Source organism: Lynx rufus, unplaced genomic scaffold (genome assembly GCF_022079265.1).
Source record: "Lynx rufus isolate CCGP_SWC_20201006 ecotype Redwood Valley unplaced genomic scaffold, mLynRuf1.p SCAF_3, whole genome shotgun sequence".
In the NCBI taxonomy this organism is placed as follows: Eukaryota; Metazoa; Chordata; class Mammalia; order Carnivora; family Felidae; genus Lynx; species Lynx rufus.
Window position 1 is genome coordinate 133,873,133 of NW_025814845.1, and position 26,590 is coordinate 133,899,722.

The window sequence follows — 26,590 nt, forward strand, 5'->3', positions numbered from 1 at the left end:
GAGAGATAGTAATTTAGATTATCTCCCCAATATATTCTGAACTTTCGTAAGTTTTTAAAGCACGCATTTTAAAATTCTGGAGAGAAACCTCAGAAGGCTGCATGCAACAAACTTAAGGTTTCCATTCTGCTCATTATATGTATCTCTGACACATTTCAAAATGTTTGTTGAAAATCTGGGAGTCTTTATATTGAAAAAATTCATCTTTGATAACTGTCGTAATTGTTATTAGAAAATAGTTTTCAACCTCCTGGGAAGCATACTTTTAAATCTTTACACTTAAAATTTGGGTTGTTGTAAATATTAATGAACCTGGAGGAGAGAACCCACATATATTCTGTCTATATCTGTACATTATACCTCCCAACTATCAAAATAGCCCCTGAGGGTTTTGCTGGCATTATCTCATTTAATCCTCACAACAGCCGTATGGGTTGAGCATTCACCACCATTTTTCAAATGAAACGGACTCTCAGAGTAAGTTACTCTGTCCATAGTTCATGGACATGCACATGGCCGAGCCGTGGGTTTTAACTCAGCCTGGTACCAGAGCTCAGTCTCCTACCCACTGTGCTACCCTGCGAGGCATATTACAAAATGCATTTCAGTAGTCTCTTCTGTCATTCCTTGTAATATTATTTCCAGACAGAGTACTCGGGGAGGGAAGAAGTAAATAGGTTTAATGCCATAGTGTAGGCACTGCCTATATATATAACTACAGGTATAACTGTAAGATGAAAGTATAATCTTTTGTTACTTGCTTCCCTCTTACTTGCTAACACCTCTTCAGATAGGAAGCATTTCTGGTGACTTGGGCACCACTTTGCTGAGCTGTGTAAAGTGCTTAATTTTTGTTTTGTTTTCAAATTTGTGCCATATTATTCCAGAACAGATAGCTGATTAGTAGGTATTCATCCCTACTGGAAGATGGGAGTTATGGAAATTAGAGACAATAGGTATAGAACATCCAGCCCAATGCCTGGAATATAATGGGTAGTAGTTATTGTTTATAAAGAAGTTACTCTTTGTACACCATGGGTAGTACAATATAGTAAAACGTTTTAAATATTGTCTTAAAAATAGTAGGTTTGAAACCAATATTTTTGTTTGATAATTCATATTACTAAGCTGTTGAGACATGACATCTCTACAAAAATTACAGATAGAGCTTGATATCGAAACAGTAAACTGAATGCCAGATAAAAATACAGATGTTCATTGTATTTTTATATTAGTCTTAAGGAAAACAAAGCTCCCAGGATCTGAAGTATTGCAAGCCCAGAGAATAGTACAAAAAATAACAATGTGCTCTACTGAAAATCGTTACTACTCTGTGCTCTTGCTGAAAATCTTTAATATTGGAATATATTCTGCAAACTTAAAAAAAATAAGACAACACAAAGAGCCTTCTATGTTTCTTGAAGGAATTTTTTTTTTTCCTGGCGGGGGGAGGGGAAAAGGTCTGTGGGATAAGTTTATTTAATATGACATCAGTTGAATAAAGCCAGCTGTGAGTAATTATATCTGATATTGGATTTCCAGCTGGTTTGTTGAACTATTATTGGTTCTCAAGGTACTTGGATATTAATTAAATGATGACTTATAAAGGAGTCTTGTTTAAAGTAGTGTTGCCTCGATGAGAACATTTAGAACAGGCCACCTGGTACAAAGTTCTAATTCTTCCTGGTACTACTGCTATTTTAAAATCAGTATGTTTTTAACTTAGAGGAAAACATACAGTTCAAATCTGGGTTTGGCGATGATTTTCTATATATTATGTGTGTATACATGAATAGAATTTAGTGTATCCTCGCTTTGCCTAAGGGTTTTCAAACTCAAGTTATCATTAGTGAAGAATTCATGTCAGAGTGAGTAGAAGCACAGGTATTTCTATTTCAGCATATCAGACACTTAAACTGTGTAAACCATGGATATTGTGTTAGATTTGAAAAAAAAAATCATGGGATTAAAGAGAAAAACCAAAAGAATTGAAGAAAAAAATAATCAGGAAGTGGGAACTGGCCAAACGTGGATTAGTGCTCTAAAGAGGTAAGGAAGAGAGCAGAGACATAAATTAAAACCAAACAACCCCTTTAGAAGCTCAGGCAGTGAGGTGTGGTGGAGGTGGAGGGCTGCTGGGTGAGAGGGGTGAGTGCTTCTAGAGGACAGACATATTTATTTTCAGATAATAGCGACCAGACACACTTTCTTACTTACCTTCTGCATTGGGATCTTAGTGTGATCACTGTTGATCTCTCTCTGTCTCAGGAATAGTTAAACTACAAAATTTAGTGTAACTACTAGGTGTAGAGCCCTCTGCCACTCAGATTCTGGATTTCAGTAATTCTAGACATTTCCTAAGGATTATAGGGATAAAGAAGTATAAGACATGGTACCTCTCTGGGAGTATACGGTCTTTATTGAGTATTGCCTGTATTGACTTGTTCCCACAGTTATTTCACATATATGTTAAAAAATACCAACAATACAAACGAACATATGGTAAGTTACTTACGAATGATGGATTACTAAATATATAGGATATTAGGGAAAGGTAGAGCGGTAAGAGTGGTCTGAAAAGGCTTCCCAGAGGACATGAGCTGCGATGCCCATCAGGATGGGTTGGGCATTGGACATGTGCAGGCAGAAGGAGGCATGCGTCTTGCACGGCATGCTGCTGAGCAGAAGAGCCATCCGAGTAGAGGTTGGAGCAGAGGAAGAGTGGGAGAAGGCTGGGACAGGACCTCGGGTACAGAGTGTAGCAGCACTGAATGCAGATGTGATGTGCCTGAAATTTGGTGATCGATGGAAGCTTTTCACCAGGGGAGCAGGACAGCCTAAACAACTGTTTGGAGTGCCTTATGATAAGCATGATGAAAGGGGGATGGCCTGAAACTGTCCATGCCATTGAAAATAGAATGAAAAAACAACAACAACCAACAACAACAACAACAACAACAAAAAACAAAGTATGACAAGGGACTTACCTGGATTGGAAAAAACTAAATGTGTGACAAAGGAGAAAAGAGGTGCTACGGGTAGCGGCTCTAGATTGGGGAGAACTTCCCAGGGTTTTCCCTGGAGCAGCTGGGGCACGTGTACCAGTGGCAGAAGAAGAGGAATTGAAAGGTTTAGGTAGGGGAAATTTAGTGTGGATTTTAGTTACTGTTTTGAGCAGTGCTCCAGCAGCTTGGAATGGTAACTAATCAGCTGGTGATTGTGGTCATTTGTAAAGGTAGGCTGGGAGCAGATGTGATTTCTATGTGAAAGGACCTTTTAAGAAGGATGAGGTTCAGAGACCAGCCTCTGAATAGTCACCTTGAAGAGACTTGGTGCAGCTTGCAGAGCCCCTGGAGGGGGGCCAGGGAAGATCCAAGGGGGAGGGAGTGATCAGCACGGGCCACCTTTCATGACACTTCATCCTCTCCTTCCCTTTGTTATGTTTTCTTCTTCTTGCTTATCACTACCAACAGTTTTTACACTTTGCTTATGCAATTTCTTCTGTCCCACTAGACTGTAATATCCACAAGGACTGGGGGTTTTGTCTGCTTTGTATACTAGTGCATCGTTAGCATCTACAACAGTGCTCCCCACAGGGGAAAAGAGAAAATTAATTTGGTCTAGACAGATTATTGGTGGTCTTGGAGAAATGACTTTCAGTCACCTTAAGGGCAAAGATCAGATTCCAAAAGGTTATACAATAACTGGATAGTTGAGAAAATGGACAAAAGGGGTGTACCTCTCATTCCACAGTCTTGGCTAAGAAACAGAGCTGTTGCTGTAGAGGACTTAGGAAGGGTTAGGTGAAGATTTTCCAAGGTGGGAAACTTGTTCATTTCTAAGGAAAGAATGGAAAATGGTACAGAGAAGACAATGTTGATAGTTTAAAAATCTGGGAGTGTGCTGGTTTTTTTTTTTTTTTTTAATGCTTGAATGACTTACCAATTTTAGAAAAGACAAAAAAGGTGATGAAGAAAAAAGTACTCCTACTGTGTGTGTGTGTGTGTGTGTGTGTTTTCTGTTCTTTTTTGATTTGTAAAAATTTAATTTTTGCTCAGGATACTAATACTAAGGGCAGGATGAACATGAGTGTTTGGGTGATGGTGGTAGTAGGGCTATGAGGAGGGGTTTACTGGTCTACCACACTTTTTTGTGAATTTCACATTTCTTGCACAGAATCTTTTATTCTTAAGGTAGCTGGCCTCCTGGGCAATTCCTGTGTGTTTGGTAGAATCCTCACTGCCATGATGAAGTAACAGTTTGGACAGGTTACATGTGGATTGTTTCAATGGCATCTAATATTTACTTTCATGAATGAAACAATGTGTTGATTCCAGAAGAATAAGAAATAGAACAGTTAGTGTTACCTGCCATATATTTTAGAGTTAAGGAGGGTTAAATGACACATAGTACAAGTGATGGTAATATAGTAGATTTAGTTCCATAATTATGTTATTTGATTTTGATGTATTAACTTTTTTCTACCAAAAAAGGGTCAGCTATAATGAAGTCAAATTTAAAATAAGGCAGGGGCTTATCTAAAAAAGTATTATTTTTAAAATTTGTTACTTTTCCAAGTAATACAGTTTTTATAAAAACCTTTTTGCTGTCGTTCAAAACATTTTTAGACTGTAACTTGGTGTTATTATCGGAGTTGCTTAGTGAATCCTACAAGGAAGTTACTACCTCTTTACTTCATAAATTGCATGTTATTTTTGAGCCTGCTTGGGCTCAAATAATCAACTTGTTCACTAGGCTTAGTTCTGGGTAAATGTTGGATGTTTTCAAAAGCCAAATCTCCCTAAAGTACTACTAATGATAATATTCAAAAGAATGTGCATACAGATATTCTTAAAGCACACAGACCTTATGAATACATTCAATAACTAGACCATGCCTATGAATAACGGTGAGTGGCCAGTGACTGGAGAGGAAGTGATTTTGTCCTTGGTTTTCCCTTGTTTTTTTTCTTCTCAGTTCATTACAGATGGCACTTGGCTTCAACAGACAGCAGACTAGGTGCAGGGCAGTGGAAGGCGGGGCCCCACACATGTTTAGCATAGCTGGTGAGTTGGGTTTTATCCCCAGAGTCATGTTAAATTTATTTGTACTTTTAAGGCATTACTGAATATTTTATTATTGAGCTGTAATAAATTTAAGTAACTCAATAAGCATACCCTTTGGAAATGATACTCTTTCTGTAATGGTAAAAGGACTTGATGGTAAATGTTAGTATCTGACTCTTGATTTTGGCTCAGGTCATGATCACAGGGTTGGTGGGTTTGAGCCTTACATCAGGCTCTGTGCTGACAGCACGGGGCCTACTTGGGATTCTCTCTCTCCCTCTCCCCTCCTTGTGCACTCTCTCACTCAAAATAAATAAACTTAAAAATGGGATCCAGTCACCTTTCCTTATTCATAACAGGTACTCAATAACAATTTGTCAAATGAAGGAGTGAGGTTCTAGATATTTAAGATTTCTGATGTAATTCATTCTCTTATTTTAAAGAAAAAAAAAGGTTTTTTTTTTTTTATTAAAAATTTTTTTTTTTCAACGTTTATTTATTTTTGGGACAGAGAGAGACAGAGCATGAACGGGGGAGGGGCAGAGAGAGAGGGAGACACAGAGTCGGAAACAGGCTCCAGGCTCTGAGCCATCAGCCCAGAGCCCGACGCGGGGCTCGAACTCACGGACCGCGAGATCGTGACCTGGCTGAAGTCGGACGCTTAACCGACTGCGCCACCCAGGCGCCCCAAAAAAAGGTTTTTCTTAAATAAGATCCCACTGGGCCCGATCCCATGAACCATGAGATCATGACCTGAGCCGAAATCAAAAGTCAGATGCCTAACTGACTGAACCACCTAATTAATTCTCAGTACGTAGTTTGAGGATCAAGAAAATATGTGATGCAGTTCAGAAGTTCTGATACTGCCTGGCAGCAATGGTAGAGTGACAGAAAGCATTTGTTGAATTTGGGAGTAAGAAAACGCGTCTTCTGACACCTATGACTTACAACTGAATTTCTGTTATGCTTTGTAGCTGTTTGTGAGGATGTTTTTATCGGTGTTAACAGACCCAGTGTCTTTGAGGACCAGAGTTGTGCTGTTCTAGTCTCTGTTCTCCAAGAGGACATTCAATACCGACAATACGTGGGAACTGTGAATGAAGGGAAGGGGTGCCGTCTAAACAGATTTGGGATCCTCCCTACCCTCAACCCGTGTTGAAGTTTGGGTGAAGTACAAGTCTTCATTCGTATTACAAAGAATATGAGGTGTATTTAATATCTGTTACTTTTCACATCCAGCTGTTCCTCTTTGTCTACTATTAGAGTGTTACAACATTATATTTTTACTTTAAATCCAGAAATTGTCTAAGTAAGAAGACAAAAACAACACCTAAAATGCTATTTTAAGTATGTTGCCAGGTGGTCTTTGTAGCCTGACAAATTTTGGATAATTACTAATGTCTCTTCCATTGCAGCACCCTGGCCTTAGATTATTTAATTTCAAAGAAAGAAGAAAAAAAAAATATACACACATACATATATACACATATATATACACACATGTGTATATATATATATATATATATATATACACACACACATAACTATATGTATATAGTTATGATCCTAACATAAAAAGAGTCCCTAACATAAAGGAGAACTTTTTAAATTGAATGTATTTAACTCATTAAGAGTCCCACTACATTGTCCTTATTTTCTCATCTTGCCACTCACTCAGCAAAAATTTCCTGTGGACCTACATTTGGAACCCTCTCACTGTTCTTTGAAATTTGTCCTTTACCAGGAAAGGGAAATTGTACAGCTTCCTTTTCCTTCTTCCTACACGGATCCTCTAGTTCTAGGATACAGTGGCTGGTGGAGAAACCCTTCATAACACTGGCTCAAGTGGCACACCGTTTAAATTGTGAACATGTATTTTAGGAAATGTGGAGCTGGGAGCCACCTTCCCACCTTTCCTTGTCATCTTCCTTTCTGGTTGTGATGGCTTGTCTGCAATAATTGACTACACGGGACGGTCACTGTTGCCACAGAAGAGATCTTTGCATCCTTCTGATTTCTGGAGAATCTGGGTAACGATGCCCCCGTGGCTTCAGGTGTGTGTGTGTGTGTGTGTGTGTGTGTGTGTGTGTGTGTGTTGATGTCAGAGTATTGCTGTTGTGGAGGCCAAATTTATTTGTTTATGAATATCCTGGAGTCCACCATATAAATCAGATGTACACATGCACAAATTTAACCTGTCGTGCATGCGTGCATGTACATCCTGTACGATTGGGGAAGGTAAAACAATTGTAGTAGGATAAGTAAAGATGTTAGATTTTAGCATCAGAGTTCAAAACATGATTGAAAGGTGGGATGCTTCAGAAAGCATGACATGCTATCTTTTTTAGTGGAGCCCTTGATTCAAGTTTTATATAAATGTGTGTACAATGTATAATATACATATTTATATGTTTCTAATTCTTTTCTGTATCTGAATAATATATTTCTTTTTCTGTAACTGCCACTGCCACCCCTAAAACTCCCCCCCCCCCCCGCTTCCTGCCACCTTACCTTTTATGGACAGATCTGAACTTTGAGCGGTACCTAAAATTTTTTTAGTATTTAGTTAATTTCTGACTAACAAAGTTGGAAGACTCTAATTACATATGTAGAATTCTCATTTGTTTCTCCTGTCCTCTTGAGAAATAGAAAAGTTTGAGAAACAGCATAATATTGGTGGTTGCCTCCTCAGTAAGACATTCAAGATGGGAAAAACAGATGTCAAATTATTTTTGTCTTTTGTCCTAGAAAAATGGCAGCAGTGAAGTTTTCTATATTTAAACTTGCTTCCATTCAGAAGCTCTTCCTTTCTGCTAAGAGGCAATAAAGAGCCTGTGTCCTCAGTGACCTGTTCTGCTTTGCTTTTATTATGTTGGGACTGTCAAACTCTACTGCTGTAGGAATATTGACATTTGTATAGTGAATGATTCAAACTAAGTACTGTTAGTTGAGCCTCTGGAATTAAGTTGGTATTTGAAACTTGAGGTGTCCTGAGGGTGAATTTTGTAGACTCTGGGGCTCCTTATTGCAGAGTTTATGTTCAGTGGAGTGGTGTATGTCAACTTCCCTCTGCCCACCCTGACTCTCCGAAGGTTTCTACAGGGTTTACCAGAGCCAGACTGTGGGAGATGAGTTGAACACCACGCTGTAGCTTTTAAGTGTATTGTGAGAGGAGAGTTGGGGAGGAGGGAGTATATTTGGTTGATTTTTTTTTTTTTAAGTTTATTTATTTGTTTTGAGAGAGCGAGAAAGAGAGCACAAGCAGGGGAGGGGCAGATAGGAGAGACTGAATCCCAAGCTGGTTCCTGCACCGTCAGCGCAGAGCCCGATAATGGGGCTGGAACTCATGAACCATGAGATCCTGACCTGAGCAGAGATCAAGAGTTGGTCACTTAACTGACTGTGCCACCCGGCCACCCCTAGTTAATTTTTTTTTTAAATGGAAATGAAAGATAGTCCAGGAACCATTTTATTAGAGCGGTGTGTGTGTGTGTGTGTGTGCATGCGCGCGCGCATGCACACCCGCGTGCACACCCTTGCTGTGTACAGCTGACTTACCTTTGTTGTTACACTTAACCAAATGTTTAAATGGTAACTTAAAAGGTAGTCATTCACTGCCTGCTAGCTTGATCATGGAGAGCAAAAATCAGGCTAGCAGTAAATTTACTGCAAATCATTCCCTAGTGTGTTAATCTGTACATGTGAGATTCAAATTTGACTACAAAATTTTGCACTCTGAGAAATTAAAGTAAGATAGTTACTTGAAAATGAAGATATATTTTGTTTCTGCTGCCTAGGAGATGCGAATTCTGGGCAGCTATGGACTTGGTGGTAATGCATTGTTCTGAAGGGGAAATATTTATACAGACTCTTGAAAACAGGAATTGTGGACTGGTTTAGACACTTGATATTTTTCTTACTTGTGCACAAGATGAGTTTTTGGTTACAACTAAATTGTTGATTTTTCTAATGAGAAATCTTAATCTTCACAAATGAAACTTAATTGTCGCGATGGGTGTTTTTCACCGTAGGATATGACGGTGAACACAGGGTGCAGTATGCATTCTCAGTTGTTCTACATCATGCTGCTCTTGTAGTAATTGGAAAAGCCGCCTTGTGATGTCTGTTGTTGCTTATCTTTTAACTCCACGTGCATTTTCTTCAGTAAGAGACTTGGAGAATGAGGATAAGATGCGACCCTCCTTCATCTGTCTCTATTTACAAAGTATTTTCTACCTTCTTCAACTTTTCTACCTTCTCCCCTGAAGCACCTGCTCTTGAGGCTCCTGCACCAGCTTGAAATAGAGGAGCCATGGGGTGACAAGGGTGTGTTTCGTTGAACCCAGATGTCTGTCTTGTCAATTGTCATGGTTACTTCAGGAGACTGTGACTTTATACCTACTTTTGTCTCAAATTTAGCAACTGTTCAAAAACTCTCTCTTTTTTTCAAGGTGTAAGTGATCTTTCTGTAGGGGAAAACACCCGAGGAAGTTCTAGACAAACAGAAGAGCTTGAATCTGTACCTTTTACTTCCAGAATTCCTTATGCACGCATCTGGTAAAGATACAGTGCTGAGGAACCTGAAGCTGGAGAAGTATATCCAGGCCATGTCAAAGATGACAGGAATATAATTTCCCTGGGTTTTAACATGTGAATTTGAATACAACTACAATTCTGGGAGATTGTTTCCTTTCAGGTATAAATTAGTAGGCTCAGAAACAGCCGTCATATGATTTGATGTTGAAATTGCTATTTAATAACATATTTAAGAATTTTACTGAAAATCGTATACTCCACCATGGATTTTTTTTCCTACATGTTCCTAAAGTATGTGATGGTGTAACTCTGGGATATGAAGGACTTGAATAGCACAAAACATCTCAGCAGTGTTGTGATTTGACATTTTTGTTTTAAATGCTCTCCCCCCCCCCACTTTTTTTTAGGTTATGTATTTTGAGAGAGAGAATTTAGGGGAGGGGCAGAGAGAGAGAATCCCAAGTAGGGTCTAGGCTGTCTGCGTGGAGCCTGTCGCAGGGCTGGATCCTACCTGAGCTGAAATCAGGAGTCAGATGCTTAACCCACTGATCCACCCAGGTGTCCCTCTGTTGCTTTACTATGATGTGTGGGACTGGGAAGCTGCTTTAAATAAGATGCTAGGGATGATTGGAATTAAATGATTTTTTTTAATGTTTATTTATTTTTGACAGAAAGAGAGAGACAGACAGACAGGGGCAGAGAGAGAGGGAGACACAGAATCTGAGCTGTCAGAACAGAGCCTGACGTGGGTTTTGAAATCACAGACTGTGAGATCTTGACCTCAGCCGAAGTCAATGCTTAACCAACTCAGCCACCCAGGACTTAAATGATTTTAATAGGCATGCTGATAGACTTCCCTTCCCTCCCCTCCCCTTTTCATTAGAGGCATGAGGAGAAAGGACTTGGCATATTTTCTCAGATGATCTTAAGGAATGCTTTAAACACTCCTTTCTCTTAAGTATATGTTAATGGCAATGCACTTGAGACCGAGGACTGAGATTTCCAGTTGTGGGAAAGGACTGTTGGTGTGGTCTGCCACCTTGTGGCCATTTACAGAATTGTTTCAGACTATACAGATAGGAGTTTCCCATAGCTCTGAACATCAAGATTGAAAACACATTTTCTCCCTTTCCTTCTTTCACCATTATTCTCAGGAATATTCACTTTAGGGTCTCTAATAGCACCACCCCCACAGGAAGGTTGCTCTTTCCTTTCTTTGCATCTAGTGCAGCCACAGTCTGTTGCTTGATACAGATGAGAAAAAGATTTAATAAAAGAGAACAGTGACCTTGTTCAAGGTGTTTATTCTCTAATTGAGATAAAATGTAAACCCTTGAAAGTAAAGTGGCTGCACAGAGCACGGGTGAAGGGCCACACGTGAGTGACACAGGCAGTAAGAACTTCAGTGGCTCAGAAAGGAAGCTCACACTGCCTGTGCAAAATGGGGTCTCGGAGACATGTTTTTCACTAGGGTGAGAGGAAAAGGAGTGTGTGTTTTGAGGGGCTTTTTGAGGGACCCAAAGATTGTTGGTCATTTTTTTTGGAAAGGGTGCAAGAGACGTTGGGGTTTGAGCTTTATTCAGAAGCCGTCCTGGGGAGCTTTGGAAGGAGGAGGTTTGAATGTGACATGGTAGGATTAGTGCACAGGTGGATTCTCTAGAGATAATAGGCATCTTCTGCCCACCAAACCTGATATAAAAATCAGGATTTATAAAGCAGACAATTTAAGGGACGCTTTATATGTTTTATAAATAGTCCATTTTATTTATTTTGATTTTTTTGGATAGAGATACTCACATATGAAAAGGATGCATTAATTTGTAAAAATTCTGATATATATACATTTCAGGAATATTTTTAGTTCATATTCTTGTTAGTTACTGTGTGCTTTTTTCAGATCATAGTTAATAAAATCATAGTTAATAAAATCAGCTACCATTTTCCAAGGGTCTCTATGTGCCAAGTGTTGTTTTGAAATTAGATATCATTTTAGCCATACAGCCTCACCAAGTAGATATTATGTACTTTGTTTCGCAAATATAGTCTCTGTAACATACCCAGGGTCACATGTCTTGAGAGTGATGGGCATGAGGATGTGAACTATGCTCCATTTGACACTAAAACCTATGTTCTTTCTGTTGTCCTTTTTAGATAGTTTTTTTCTTTAATGTTTATTTTTGAGAGAGGGAGAGAGCAAGTGGGGGAGGGGCAGAGAGAGAGGGAGACAGAGGATCTGAAGCAGGCTCTGAGCTGACAGCACAGAGCCCGATGTGGGGCTCAAATTCACGAACTGTGAGATCATGACCAGAGCCGAAGTCAGACGCTTAACCAACTGAGCCACCCAGGTGCCCCAGGTTTTTTTTTTTGTTGTTGTTTATTTATTTTTGACAGAGGGAGAGAAAGAGTGTCAGTGGGGAAGGGACAGAGATAGCAGGAGACAGAGGATCCAAAGCAGGCTCTGTGCTGACAGTAGAGAGCCCGATGCAGGGCTTGAACCCACAGATGGTGAGATCATGACCTGAGCCATCCAGGTGCCCTCTCCTTAGACAGTTTTATATGTTTTAGTGTGCAAAGATTGAGAAACTGCCAAATGAAGCTTTTTAGCTTCACTGCCATGTCAGCAGACACAGTGAGACTTGCAGGCTTCCCGCCTTCCTGCCCTCTCTCCCATTGGCTGTGCACATGAGTTGGAGCCTTGAATAGTCTAGCTTTTAACCTTATTACAAATAATGTTCAAGACATAGCTCTCAAATTCCTCACTGGTGAACTTTGGCCTATGAGGATAAATGACCTTTTTGCCTTTGCAAGGGAGGATAATCGGTATCTGTATTATTTTCTGGTCCTCAGACTGATGTCACTTAGCAAGGTACTCCTTTCTCTTTCTGTCTGTGTTTAAATCTGGAGGCATTTACTACTCGGGTCTCCATAGACCTGCTTAACTGTAGCACAATCTTTGCCTTAGTTTCTTTGATGATTGAGATACAGCCTTTTTAAAGGAATCAACCTTACTGTTGTTGTTGTTTTTTAATTTATCTTGTAACTGGAAGGTTATACCCTTTGACTACCTTGCTGATTGTCGTTTAAACACACAGCTTCCCGGGAAGTCTGGATGCCTGGCTGGCTCAGTCAGTGGAGCTTTCAACTCTTGATATCGGAGTTGTGAGTTCGAGCCTCTTGTTGGGTGGAGAGAGTACTTAAAAAATTAAATACATAGCTTCATATATAAAACATATATACAACTCATTTTAAAGGAAAAAGTTGCATACGTTTTTTCATAGTGCTGTGCAAAATACCACCAACCCCCTTCCCTTCATTGTTTGCAAAGAATCTCTAGAGGAGAGGAGGAGGATTGTGGGAAAGGAGGTAGAATAGTTCTCTCAGATCTCCAAAGATTGTATTAAAATATATTTTAAGTTGTTGGCGAATCCCTGATGCCGGTGAACAAGTGAAATTAAAAGCTAGTTTTAAATGGATTATACATTTGCTGTGAGGCTGATTATATTCCGAATGCGTCTCTAAGGAGAAATTAGAGAAGGAGTCCAAGATGCAGAAAACTTTCCCTCGGACTTCTTTCCTACTAGGCCTGTGTTGTGTTTATAGACTCTGAACAAGAGGGTAGGTTAGGTTGTGAACAATTAGAGAATGCTTTTGGGTTTTGATACATGGTTTATGTTTGGGGCAAAAGTTTATTTGTTTCTTTTCATGGAAAACTGCATTTCAGTCGATCTGTCAGTTCTTGTCTATGGGCTACTGTGGTTTTACACTTGCTGAATCTGCTTTCAAATAGCATCTATTTTTGAAAAAAGGATGTCCTTCCTAGGGTAGAAGGAACAGCTTATTGTTCCAAAAAATGCTGCTTCCTGGTTAGAGCAATATCGTCCTGTTTGTATTCAAGACTAGAAAAATTTTGGGGAAAAAATAGCTTACATGTTTTAAGGGTCCTTTAAAATAGTAATAGTCACGTGGATTTTATTGGTCTCAGGAGGTGCAGTTGGGGAGTTCTCAGTTTGCATATTGTGGTTTGCTCACAGAAATGTCACTTGGAATACTTTCGGTGATTTAATGCTCCAGCATTTGTTTTTCTGTAGTCGAGTTTGTTGAAACAACTTCATTCTGTGAATGTCTGTTTGCATAGAGAAAGAAATGTATAATCCAAGAATATAATTCCCTGAAGGCCATACATTTCCTTGTTTATCTTAGGAGAAAGCCCTTACTCTGTGATGCAGCAAGCACATCTGGTTTTCACTGACGTTGCAGATTTCAGGTTGAGCTAATCTTCCTCAGCACCTCGCCCTTTTGTCTTTTTGTTTCTTTGCTGGCTAAAGGCAATCCCATGCCAATTCATAGATTATTTTAGTAAAGGCCAACTATTAAAGGGGAAATGAGGGTTAAAATTTACAGGTGAAACGTGAAGGCAGAGCCCTTAGGGGTGACCTCTAGGGGCAAGGAAGGGGTGGAGGTAGATTCTGGGCAGAGCTGGGTTGCTTCACTTGGCCTCTCATGACCCTCCATATCTTCTTCCCCTACTTTGCTGATATTTTTAATTTCTCTTGGTTGTGCTGCCTGAAATCTCGTACCATTTACAGATTTGTTTGGACTATGAAGATGCAATTGGAGGCAGACAGTTCCTCACAGAAGATTCAAGCGCCCCCACCAATCACTCCCATTGCATTTGTGTTCAGATTTAATTTTAATTTTAGGCCTTTAATTTTTAGACCAGAGTATTGATGCTTCAGAATGGGGTTTGGGGTAATGTGAGATCATTGGACACCTGGAGAGATGGTAGAAAAAACTGCCTGGGAAGATTCAGAAGGCCATATTTGCCTATTTCAAAATATTGCTCAGTCCATTTTGCTCCTAGGAGAAAAGAAGAGAGCTTGTCTTCGTTTTTATCTTTCAGTGTTATTTACCTTACTTGCAATCCCTGATCATCGGTAAGCCTAATGTTTGGCTGCTGGACCCTGTATTGAAGAAAAATTTAGCCATAGTCCTTCCTTCCATTTGTATTTCTTTTGTTCATCTCTAGTCAGTGTTTCATTCCTCAGAGTCCAAGAGCAGAGTATTCCTGATGCCTTTTCCAAATCTTTTCTGCTTTTCCTACCTACCCAAATCTGTGATGGTTGTGTCCATATTGCACAGTGAAACATCACATTGACTTGATTGTTGCCTGCCGTCTAGACAGCATTTCTTACCATTCCTCCTGTTAGTTACAATGAAGAGATCTCAAGTTTAGATAGAATGTATCTGTAAAGTCCTCTAATTCAAGCTAGATAATACTGCCTTCCATTTAACAGCTTCATGTATAATAATGATGTCTGCTCCTTGAGTTTATCAGCTCCTTGTGGCATAAACCATTTAAAACAAGTTTCTTTTGAGATGGTTTATTTTAAGAATAATAGAAGAAACTCTGGACATAATCGTTGTATTCATTTCAAGAATTGAATTCAATTCAAGAAGTTTATAGGCTCGTTACATATCTGAAATCCTCACATGAAACAGTTGCTTGGATTCCCTGATTGTGTATTGCTTGAGTGACACGTTTCAACTTACTCCCCAGAAAGCATCATGATTATGTGAGCTGCAAATGTTTTATTTATGCAGTGACATACATACAGAAAGAGAAATACTTTTTTATTTGGTCATGAGGTGGTGATATAATGCAGTCCTTTTCTTCACACTCAGAGTTTTCTATTCAGGCTAAGTAACAACTTTCTGATACATTTACTTATGTCAGTGACTTATAGGTGAGCATATACATCACCGTTCTCTACAATTTTATTAACTAATAAGCAATCTTATTTCATTTGCAGGTTATAATTATACACATTGCCTTAAATAATGTGGTAGTTATTGTTCTTAAATATATTTTGTATAGTCATAGAGGTTATACATTCATACTCAAAAGTTGTTGCATTACTGACACATGTAATGGGTGTGACATAACTTACTCAGGAATGTGACCCCTGCACAACTATGAAACTACAATGTTGAAAAGCAACAGATTAATAAAGTGCCCTTTCATTAAGGGATATGTTCTTCTACTTTGATTTTGCTTGGTTTGAAGAAGAGACTCAGTTATTCAAGACCTATTATCTTTTAAGGCTTAAGGCTGTTTTTCCCCTCCATTCTATTTCTAAGCTTCCAAATTCTTGCTTCTATCATGTTTCTTCTAGACTTCTTCCTTCTCCAGCTTAAAAAAAAAAAAAAAGTATTTCTTTCTGTTGCTTTCCCAATATACTTTTTTTTGTCATTATAAATTTATTTGCTTGATGATTGTTAAATGAATGTGAATAGTCTTGTCTGTTTGCTTTTTAGACAAGAGTGTTTTATGGCTTGGACAGGTCCTAACCCAAGGTTGATAGGTACTTCAGTGAAAAATATGTAAGACTTTACTATTAGATTCAGAATATAAGCTCTTTGGAAATGGGGGGGGGCAGGGGGAGTCTTTCTGTACTATTCAATGACTGCAAGTAGCACATATATTTATAATATCTAAAATAGAATGAACTTTTTACGATTGCTCAGAAACACCTTTTACTATAGATATTAAAGAAACTCATCAGGGCATTTTTTATTGATTTTTCCCTATATGCAAATAGAATATTATGATTGGAGTCTGATTGCATCTGAAGAAGGAATTTATTAGCTTTAGGAATGCAAACTTTGGGATGTGAGGGTGATCTGGCTTCGACATCTGTCACCCCATTGATCGCCAGGCTTGATTCCACTGGTCTGGCAGGCTAGGCGGGTGTCCCCTTACTCCCTCACCGCTCCAAGTGCATCCCTCCTGAAGCTGCGTGCTCTGGAAGAGGACGACCTTCCCCCGATAGAGGAGGAGCGTTCTTTCGTCAAGGGTATACGAGTAGCTGCGCTCCCCTGCTAGAACCTCCAAACAAGCTCTCAAGGAATGCAAACTTTGTTAACTAGATGATGTGACAATTTAAATGGTGACAATTTAAAGTTATCAGTAAGATTATTTCTCCCCTTCCCCCGCCCTCCCCCCCCCCCATATCACAGTATTGTTTTAAGGATTACAATAAAATATTTTAGGCCGAAAACTTCCTTAGTATCTTCTTCAAGTTTCTGAGTTTCTTCTCTAGTTGTTATCACTGTCCCTTATCTGTGCTTTTAATATATGAAATTTAACTGCACATATAGTTTGAATTGTTCTGAAAGGTATTCCTAAGGCTACAGAAATTTTTTCTTAATTAAAAGAGAGGATTGAATCAAACCAAAGTAGCACAAGACTTGAATACTGAAAAGTAAAAAACATTGTGGAAAGAAATTAAGGAACACCTACCTATATGGCGAAACATCCCTGTCATGGATTGGGGGACTCAATACTGTTAAGGTGGCAGTACTACCTCAACTGACCTACAGACTCGACACAATCCTTCTTACAATTTCAGCAGATTAAAAAAAAAAAGGTTTTTTTTTTTGTGGATTGACAAATGATTCTAAAATTCATATGGAAATGCAAGACACCCAAACAAGGCCAAACAATCTTGAAAAAAGGAGAAAAAGGTTGGAACCCTGATAATTTCTGATTTTAAAAGTTGCTACAAAACTTACTACAGAGCTACATAAACAAGACAGTGTGGTTCTGGCATAAAGATAGACATATGGACCGATGGAATAAAACTGAGAGTCCACAAGCACTTGTATTTGTGGTCAATTCATCTTTAACAAAGGTACTAATACAATTTGATGGGGGAGCGAATAGTCTTTTCCACACAGGGTAGTGGGACAGATGGATATCCACATGCCAAAGAACAAAGTTGGATACTTAACTCAAATGCAAAAAATAACTCAGAAATGAATCGTGGATGTAAGAACTCTTAGAAGAAAATGTATTAGTAAATCTTTGTGACCTTGGATTAAGTAATGGTTTCTTACATGGAACTCTTTTTCAAAAAAGTTTTTAATGTTTATTTTTGGGAGAGAGAGAGAGATGGAGCATGAGCAGGGGAGGGGCAGAGAGAGAGAGAGAGAGAGTCACAGGACCTGAAGCAGGCTCCAGGCTCTGAGCTGTCAGCACAGAACCTGACACAGGGCTCGAACTCATGAGCTGTGGGAGCGTGACCTGAGCTGAAGTGGGACGCTAACTGACTGAGCCACCCAGGCGCCCTATTACATATGACTCTAAAAGCATACGCAACAAAAGAAAAAATAGATAAATTGGACTTCATTAAAATTAATTAACTTTGTGCTTCTAAAGGCACCATCTAGGGGCACCTGGGTGGCTCAGTTAGTTAAGCGTCTGACTCTTGGTTTCAGCTCTGGTTTGTGGGTTTGAGCCCCATGCTGACAGCGCAGAGCCTGCGTGGGATCCTCTCTCTCTGTTCCTCCCCTGCTCATATACTGTGCACTCCTCTCTCTCTCTCTCTCTCTCTCTCTTTCTTTCTTTCTCTCTCTCTCTCTCTCTCTCTCTCAAAATAAATAAACTTAAAGATAAAAGCACCATCTAAGAAAATGAAAAAATACAAAGCCTGTAGAATGGGAGAAAATATTTGCAAATTATATCTTTGATAAAGGCCTTCTATCTAGGATACAAAGAATTCTTAAAATTCAATAATAAAAAGACAACCCAACTAAAAATTGAACAGAGAAATTGAATATTTATCCAAATAAGTTATATAAATGAGCAAAAAACACATGAAAAATGCTCAGCATCCTTAGTCATTAGGGAAATGCAAATCAACACCACAATTAGATAACACTCCAAATAGGAGGGCTAAAGTTAAAAAGACACACAATAACAAGTGTTGACAATGATGTATGTGGAGAAATTGGAGCCCTTATACATTGCTGATGGAATTATAAATGATGCAGCCATTTAAGAAAAACAATTTGACACTTTCTTACAAAGCTAAACGTAGAGTTACTATATGAGCCAACGGTTCCACTCGTAAGCGTGTGTATACCCATGAGAACTGAAAACAGGTGTTTAAACAAAAACTTACACATGAAAGCTCATAACAGCATTGTTAATTGCATCCATGAAGCAGAAAAAATCCAAATACTCACCAACTGATGAATGGATAAATAATACGGTACATCTCCACAATGGAATATTATTTGGCAATACAAAGGAGAGCAGTGATACATGTTTACAACATAAGTGAACCTTGTAAATACTGTGCTAAGTGAAAGAAGCCAGACACAATCTAACATTCCATTGTTAGATTCTATTTATGTGAAATGTTCATAATAGTCAAATCCATAGAAACAAAGTAGATTAGTGGTTGTCAGGAGTTGGGGTAGGGGAAATGGTGAATGACTGTTCATGGGTATAGAGTTGCTTTTGGGGGGTGTTGAAGTGTTCTGAAATTAGTGATGATGATTATACACAAACCACCAAATTACTCGCTTTAAAATGATGCATTTTGAGGGTCACCTGGCTGGCTTACCTGGAAGAGCATGTGACTCTTGATCTCGGGGTTTTGAGTTTGAGACCCACATTGGGTGTAGAGGTTACTTAAATAAAACTTTAAAAAATGCCAAATTTTGAGTTTTAGTTTACCCAGCTGCCCTGTCAGAGGAGGGCAGCAGACCCCCACTCCCTGCCCACCAACCCTGCTCTCTTGGGTTCTGAACCTGCCCACCCATAGCCACTTCCTGTCACTCCTTCCCTCTGGAGTGAGGAGGGGACAGTGGGTATGAGCCCAGAGGGCAGGGGAGGATCGTACACATGGCCTCCGCTGCCTTGTGTGCAGTGACCCAGCACAGCTGTTGCCTCCTGGGGAGGAAAAAAAAAAGTATGTGAATTCTATCTCAATAGAGCTCTTATTTTAAGACAAAAAAGGATAATTTTATAAGTTTCTTAAAATACTTTTGTTTTAGATTTTAACTAAGATATAAGAGAGGAATGAATACCTCTTCATACCCTTTATATCACAAACTGTGTGATCCTAGATGTTATAGATATTAGAGTCTTGAAATACTAATAACTTGCTACCTTATCATCCAAATGAATATAAATGGGATTTTTAATTTACCTGTTCTGAACTTTCATGAATAACTTTGAATCTTTTTCCTAAGTATTATAGTATGATTGAGAAAAATAAGACATCTCTCTCCTTTTTAAAGAAAATATTTAAACTTAAATATAACTATATATAAAAGAAATGTCATTGTGATAAGAATTGAAAATAAATTGAATTCATGCTCACTTAAACATTTTTTTAATGTTTATTTTTGGGAGAGAGAGAGACAGACAGACAGAGGGAGAACAGGGGAGGGGCAGAGAGAGAGGGAGGCACAAAATCTGACCCAGTTTCCAGGCTGTGAGCTCTCAGCACAGAGCCCAACATGGGGCTCAAACTCATAAACTATGAGATCATGACCTGAGCCAAAGTCAGGTGCTTACCTGATTGAGCACCCAGGCACCCCAAATTTATGCTCATTTTAAAGTGTAGTCGTGAAATAACATGCATTGGTTTTTGTATTGACTAAGAATGATTAATCACAATATTCGTAAATATCTGTGCTTTAAAATTAAGACTATTTATTTGATATTTTGATGTAAAAGGCAGAAAATAAATGATGAAGGATAATTTTTGGGAATTTGTTTTCATAAGTTTAAGCCAATTTATTTTATATTTTAATACCCTTGTATATATCCCAAAGGTGGTTGATGAATGGATGACATTTGTGTGATTCAGCTTTTCTCTTGATAATATTATTTTTAATGTCTAAGAAAACTTGTATTAAAAAAAAAGTTCTTTTTAACTTGGACTGTAAATATAGCGATTTAATTTAGAAGCCTCTTTTTCCTGACAAGTTTAATAATTTCTGTCCTTCTTTTCATACAGGATCTGGAAATAGTATATTCCTATTTACATGGTATGGAAGCCTTATCAAACTTGAGAGAACACCAACTTAGGTAAGTCATTTTACAATTACTCATACTGGGATATGGGAATTTTAAATGATCATTTATTATGGTTAGGAAGCAGGATTAAAGATAACTTATGAGGGACACCTGGGTGGCTCAAGTTGGTTAAACATCTGGCTTCATCTCAGATCATGATCTTGCGGTTGACAAGTTTGAGCCCCGCATCGGGCTCCGCGCTGACAGCTCAGAACCTGGAGCCTGCTTTGGATTCTGTGTCTCCCTCTCTCTCTGACCCTCCCCTGCTCATGCTCTCTCTCTGTCTCAAAAATAAATATAAACGTTAAAATTTTTTTTTTTTAAAAAGATAACTTAAGAAAACTCTGCTTGATCTAACATTTATACTTGGCCTTATAAGTTTATATCCACATAATAATTTTCTTTCATTTCCACCATAGTGATATCCTTTCTTCCTCTGTATCCCACTCCCTGCTCCTCTTATCCAAAGGAATAAACCCCACTTAGTGAATCCCCCAAAAGGAATGTTATTTGCTGTCCTGGCAAATGATCTTGTTAGCGTTCAGGTACATAAGAAACCAGAATGTTTTTAACCATTCACAGAATGATTAGGTTTGTTATGTTATTATTATGTTTAGGTCTTTGTATGTAATATATTTATTGCATTAAGTTGACTGCCCTTTTTTGGAGACACATAAACATTTTATTGGTACTATTGTGCAGTGCTACAGTAACCTCATTTATGGTTACCTGGGCTATATTAAAAGATCAAAAACATATAATCCAGTGATTTTACCTCAACTGGAACAGAAAATCAAGGACCTTGGGAAGCTGGATTGTACATAAACACTGGCTAGGACATGTGAAAAGGTTTTGTTTGCTCCAACTATAGCTGGTTTTGGTACCAGCAGTTTTTAGTTATTAAGGGGATACTTCTATGTATTTTCCTCTTACTGTTTAAACACTAATTAATTTGCAAGCATGTCAATTTCATATTTAGTTGTTAATTGAAAAAAGTGTCAAGAGGATTGAATACTTCTAAAATTTAATTTTTAATGAAAATCATTTAAATTAAAGTAGATTGCAGGTTAAGTGTTTAAAAATTCAAGTTTTATTGGAAAGGGCAAAACCATTGGGAATTTAGAAGATGGCTCAAATTAGAGCAAGAATAATTCCTAAAGTGTCTAACTTTCATTTTGTGTTTTTTTGATGACAACTATCCTAAGAAAAAGTCATAGTGCTATTTAATTAAATGCAATTAATAAGCAAATATGAGTGGCACATTCCCATGTGTACACACATGGATAATATTTACACATATTGATTATATGTCTATAGTATGTGGTCATAAAATTATGTAGGTAACAGGAACTCTGTGTAATAGAATAAGGAAAATTTTAATACTTCTTATGGAAATTTTCAAAATTAGAAAAGTAAATAGTACATTGAAGTCCCATAAACCCATCACCCAGCTTTAGAACTATCAATTTTCCACTGTTTCAAAGGAAAATTTCGGTTAGAAAGAACTGATTAGTTCAGTGGTATAATTTAGCCTTATTGGCACCTTAGAAGGTCTGTTTTGGAGACTGTACAGTTTTGTTTGTTGGCACGAACTTACAGGGAAGGAACTTTAAGATGTTTGTCTTATTCTGCTTATGTTGAAAAGCCATTTGTTTCTGATATTTATGGGAAACATCAACTGAATTTAACTTAAGTCCTTTTTTAGAACAAGATCAGGATACCAGCATGGTTAATAACAACAACAAAAAAAGAGGTACAGATAAACCCACTGACTTAGATAAACTGCTTTATAATAGCTACCATTTCTAGGAAAAATAGATCTTATTTAGATATTTTAATTTCTTTGAGTTTTATAAATAAAAGTTTTATTCCTGGGATTAACAGAGAACAGTTAAGACTTCCACATAATACAGAGTTGTCCAATTTTAGGAAGAAAAACAGCTCTTCGTCAAGATTTTGAAAGTTTGTATATTCAGTATTGGCTAATAGAACATTAGTCTTCTTTGAGGGATGGGAGGGGCTCTCATTTATCTGAAAGCTTCAGCTTTATGCATTTTGTGGCCTATCCGTTTGTAGGCAATAAAGTGATTCTGAGGGTTAATTGGCATGCAGTTAATTGTGTTGCTGTAAGATCACGTATTCTATGCAATGTGCAGGTTTTCAAATCTTAAGAACTATATATTTTTTCAATACAATTTTATTTTTCTAATGTTTACTCCCTTAATCCACATGGGTTAGAAGCAGTATATTTGCCAAAGGGGCAGAGGATGCTATAGTTAGGGGTGGAGGCCAAAAATCTGAAAAAGCAGAATAATTATCTGGGCCTATTCAGTGTTAGAAATAAGAGTCTGCTAAAATAAACAAACAAATAAATTCATATTCTTTAGCATTGTGGATAAGGGTAATTATTGTTATCTAAGCAGTGTTACTTATTTTTAAATGATTATTTATTTTGAGAGAGAGAGAGTGCACACGCATGAGTAGGGGAAGGGCAGAGAGAGAGAATCACAAGCAGGTTCCATGCTGTCAGCACGGAGCCTGATGTGGGGTTCTGTCCCAAGAACCATGAGATCATGACCTGAGCCCAATCAAGAGTTGATGCTTAGCCGACTGAGCCACCCAGGCACCCCAAATAAACAGTTTTAGATCATTAAGAAACAACTAAATTATGCTTACTGTATTCTTGAGGAATTCAGGGAATATCAGTGTGCTTTTTATAAAACATTCTCCAGCAATGTTTAAAGACAAAACCATTTTTTTGTACTTTTTTTCATTTATTTACAACATTGTCTTATAGAAGATTGTATCATGGTTTTCTGAGAGCACTGGTTAAATTTATATATTCAGTCAACAATTATTGATTGTGTGCCTGCTATGTGCTGGACTTTGATGTAAGCCATGGAGATATAGCATTGATACTCTTGCCATCATGGAGCTTATATTCCTGGTTGGGCAGACAAGATTTAGGTAAATGAATCAATGTTTTATTCAGGTGTTAGTGTGTTCAGCATGGCGTGTAGCTGTACCCCAGCAGACTCCAAACCAAGTGTGGGTGATAGTCTGGTGAGGCTGAAGAAAAGACCCAGAGATATTGATGGAGACATAAGTTTATTGAGGGAACTTATATAGAGGGAATCAGGAATGGCAGACTGGACAAAGCACCCGCTGCTGGGATCCACATGCAGCAAGGTTGTATAGCGTAGCAACTTATGCTAACAACTGTCTGTAGCCCTTCCCCTCCTTGCGTGGCCAGCATTCCGAGGAGCTCAAAGCCCTGCCATTCAGACACTCTTTGTTACAAAGGAGATGCTTTTGGTTGGCCCCCTCTGGAGCCCCTGACCTTGAACTTTGAACAACACATTCTTCTACATATTCTGCTTGATAGCAATATAGAGGGAGGACTGGATCTTTGCATTCTCAAGATAGTGACTAACGGGCATTCAGGATGTGCTTGTACAAACAAGTCTTCTAGCATGTACCATATACTCCACCCAGGCATACCCTGGATGGCCAATACATTCTTTATACGCCCTTGTTTCTCAATGTCCCTGGGGCCACGTATGCCGAGGTGCATTGCAACCAAATCCCACAGCAACAGCGTAGGCCATAGCTTCCAAATAATAGGAAAACACAAATGGCTAAGCAACTATAGAAAACATTTTGCCGGGGGAAGCCTGCAGTCACCAACAGGGAGAGTTCACCATATACTCAATAGTTGGTCTTACTCTGTATGGCAGCTATGGTCTGGGCCCAGTTGGCAAATAGGTTCCGTATGCAGAATTTAAGGGTGAAAAGTCAAGCTGTTCAGTAGGCGCTGGAAGAGGCAAGTCATGATTGTCTAACAGAATGCGGGAGGTGGTGGTGTTCTGGGATCGCACTACCCCTGACTGGTTTGGCTCCAGGTTTATAGTACCCAGTCGTTGGCCACCCCTCTGTTACATGATGGGGCAAACCTGAAAAGGATAGTGGGGTCTAACAGTGCTCTATAAGGTGGTTATGATAGTGTCCTTTCTTAATGAGAGGCTGGGGTTGTGTGCCTTCATTGTCTTTGGTGGAGTGGGGTGAAGAAATGGGGTGATGGTTAGGTCCTTTCCTATTCCTATTCCCCATTGGACCAAAAATCCAAACCACCGTGGACTTGTTTGCCATTTCCAGGGCCATTTAATTATATGTTCCCCTGTAGGTAGATCTTGTGGCAAGGACAATAAAAGGTTACCTCGTGTTCCAACCTACGGCAGAGAACATCTTTCCTGCCTGCTGTCTACTTGCATTCTAAGGGTGACATCAGGTCCTTGAATGAGTACAGTACAGGCACTGGACCGATTGGAATGTACCTGTTCATTTAGTGTCCTACAGCTGTTGACAGGTGGCTTGTCCAGAGGGCCAGTGAATGGTTTCTTGTGGCAGTTGTTTTGACGGTCCACTCACACGTCCTGTCAGTCCTGGGATTGCATGGTAGATGCAAATGCCAACGGGCGTCTTGAGTGCTGGCCCACTCTTAACGCTTCATGTCCTGTAAAGTGGGAGCCTTGGTCGATGTTGATGTCAGTGAACACCCCGTAGGCAGCACACAACTGTTCTGGACCAAGGACTGTAGCTTTCTGGTTAGCACGCTTACTGGGGTGGGCTTGCAGGAGTCCTGAATAAGTGTCAGTATATATCAAAGAATAACAGCAGCCGTCAGGGAAGGGCAGGGGACCGATGCCATCTCTGACATCTCTGAAGAGGGTGCTGCCCCCTTGCTATCTGTCCAGTGTCTCTTGGCAAAGGTCATGGTCATTGCTGGACACAGGTTGAGCATTGTTAGTAGATGGTTACAACGTCTTTGTATGCCAAGGTTAGCTCCAGTTCTTAGCAATGGCCTACAAGGTCCGTTGTCCTAAATGTCTTTTCATGTAGCCAGGTGGTTACATCTTCAGTTGACATATCTTCAAGGAGGCAGATGTGGGTCAACTCATGAGCCTGTTGATTACCAGGTGGGATGTGTGTCGTGTGCACATCTACATGGTAAGCAGTGATGTTCATACCTCGTATGTGCTGGAGAATGTCCTTCCACATACCGTTGCCCCAGAGTGGGTGCCCTGCCACCACTCAGTCCTGTGCCTCCCATTGGAGAAGCCGCATAATCAGTTCTTTGTAGACTGTCCAGCTCTCTGTGCATATAACATGGGGTCAGGCTCAGGGAGCATCACCATTCAGGCTGCTCGAGGCTTGGCCCATTGACTTCTGTGTCAAGTTCTGGAGTCTATCCAGATATTTCCCGTTGAGAACTGGATGGCAGTGACCATCCAGGCACAGGTAGGCCCCTTGCTGCCATCAGTATACCAGGCGTGCTCAGGGATTGGTCTGTCTCCTTCCTGCACATAGGATAGCAGCTGTGATGGCTTTGCTGCCTCAGTTAATGGCTGCTTTTCAGAGGTGATATAAGTTATGGGGCTGAGAATGGAGTGCAGCTTCTCACTAAGGGGGCTATTTGTCAAGGTACTGCGTTGATGCAAGTAGGCATGGCATTCGGCCAGTGTGGGTCTGGGCACTGCCTGACTTGGGCTTTTGGAATGTATCCTTTAGCCATCCTGCTGTGGGATACTGAGTGTGAAGAGTTACTCGGATGCCTTTAGTTATGTCTTCTACTTGCTGTAAAGCCTGGTAATTAGCACACAGCTCTTGTTCTAAAACACCAAGTCACATCTTGACTCCTTTCCATAATTGTGATCAGAAACCTAGCAGTACTCATTTGTGCCCTTCCCGTTGACACAAGCTCCATGCAAACTCTTCTGGCTAACTGGCTCCATCCAGTTCATATGGCTGTCCCTGTGTAAGAACACTTAAGGCTTGGATCTGTTTACTAGCCATCTAGGCTTGTTGAAATGCTTGCCTTGTCTTTGAGGACTAATCCCATTGGGCTCCTTTTTAAATCAGTCTATAAATGTGCAGGAGCAATTGAGCCAGGCAAAAGATAAACTGATGCCCATATTCTAAGAGACCTATGAAAGTTTGCAAATGCTTTGGGGTGATGGGGTGTGGGATGTGCCTGTATTTAATCAGTACCTGCTGCAGAAACAACTTCTGTCTTCTCTGACCAGGTAACACCAAAGTACTTACCAATAAGCCAGGG

The 26,590-nt window shown here is 39.3% G+C and overlaps 1 protein-coding gene across 4 annotated transcripts in view; it reads left to right on the forward strand.

Moving 5' to 3' along the window:
* Positions 1-26,590, forward strand: part of RAPGEF2 (Rap guanine nucleotide exchange factor 2) — a 249,289-nt gene that overhangs the window by 52,926 nt on the left and 169,773 nt on the right. For all 4 annotated transcript variants that reach the window (XM_047090522.1, XM_047090524.1, XM_047090525.1 and 1 more), the window contains exon 2: positions 20,417-20,487. In XM_047090522.1, coding sequence (XP_046946478.1) covers positions 20,417-20,487 — 71 coding nt within the window. The remainder of the gene's footprint in view (positions 1-20,416; positions 20,488-26,590) is intronic.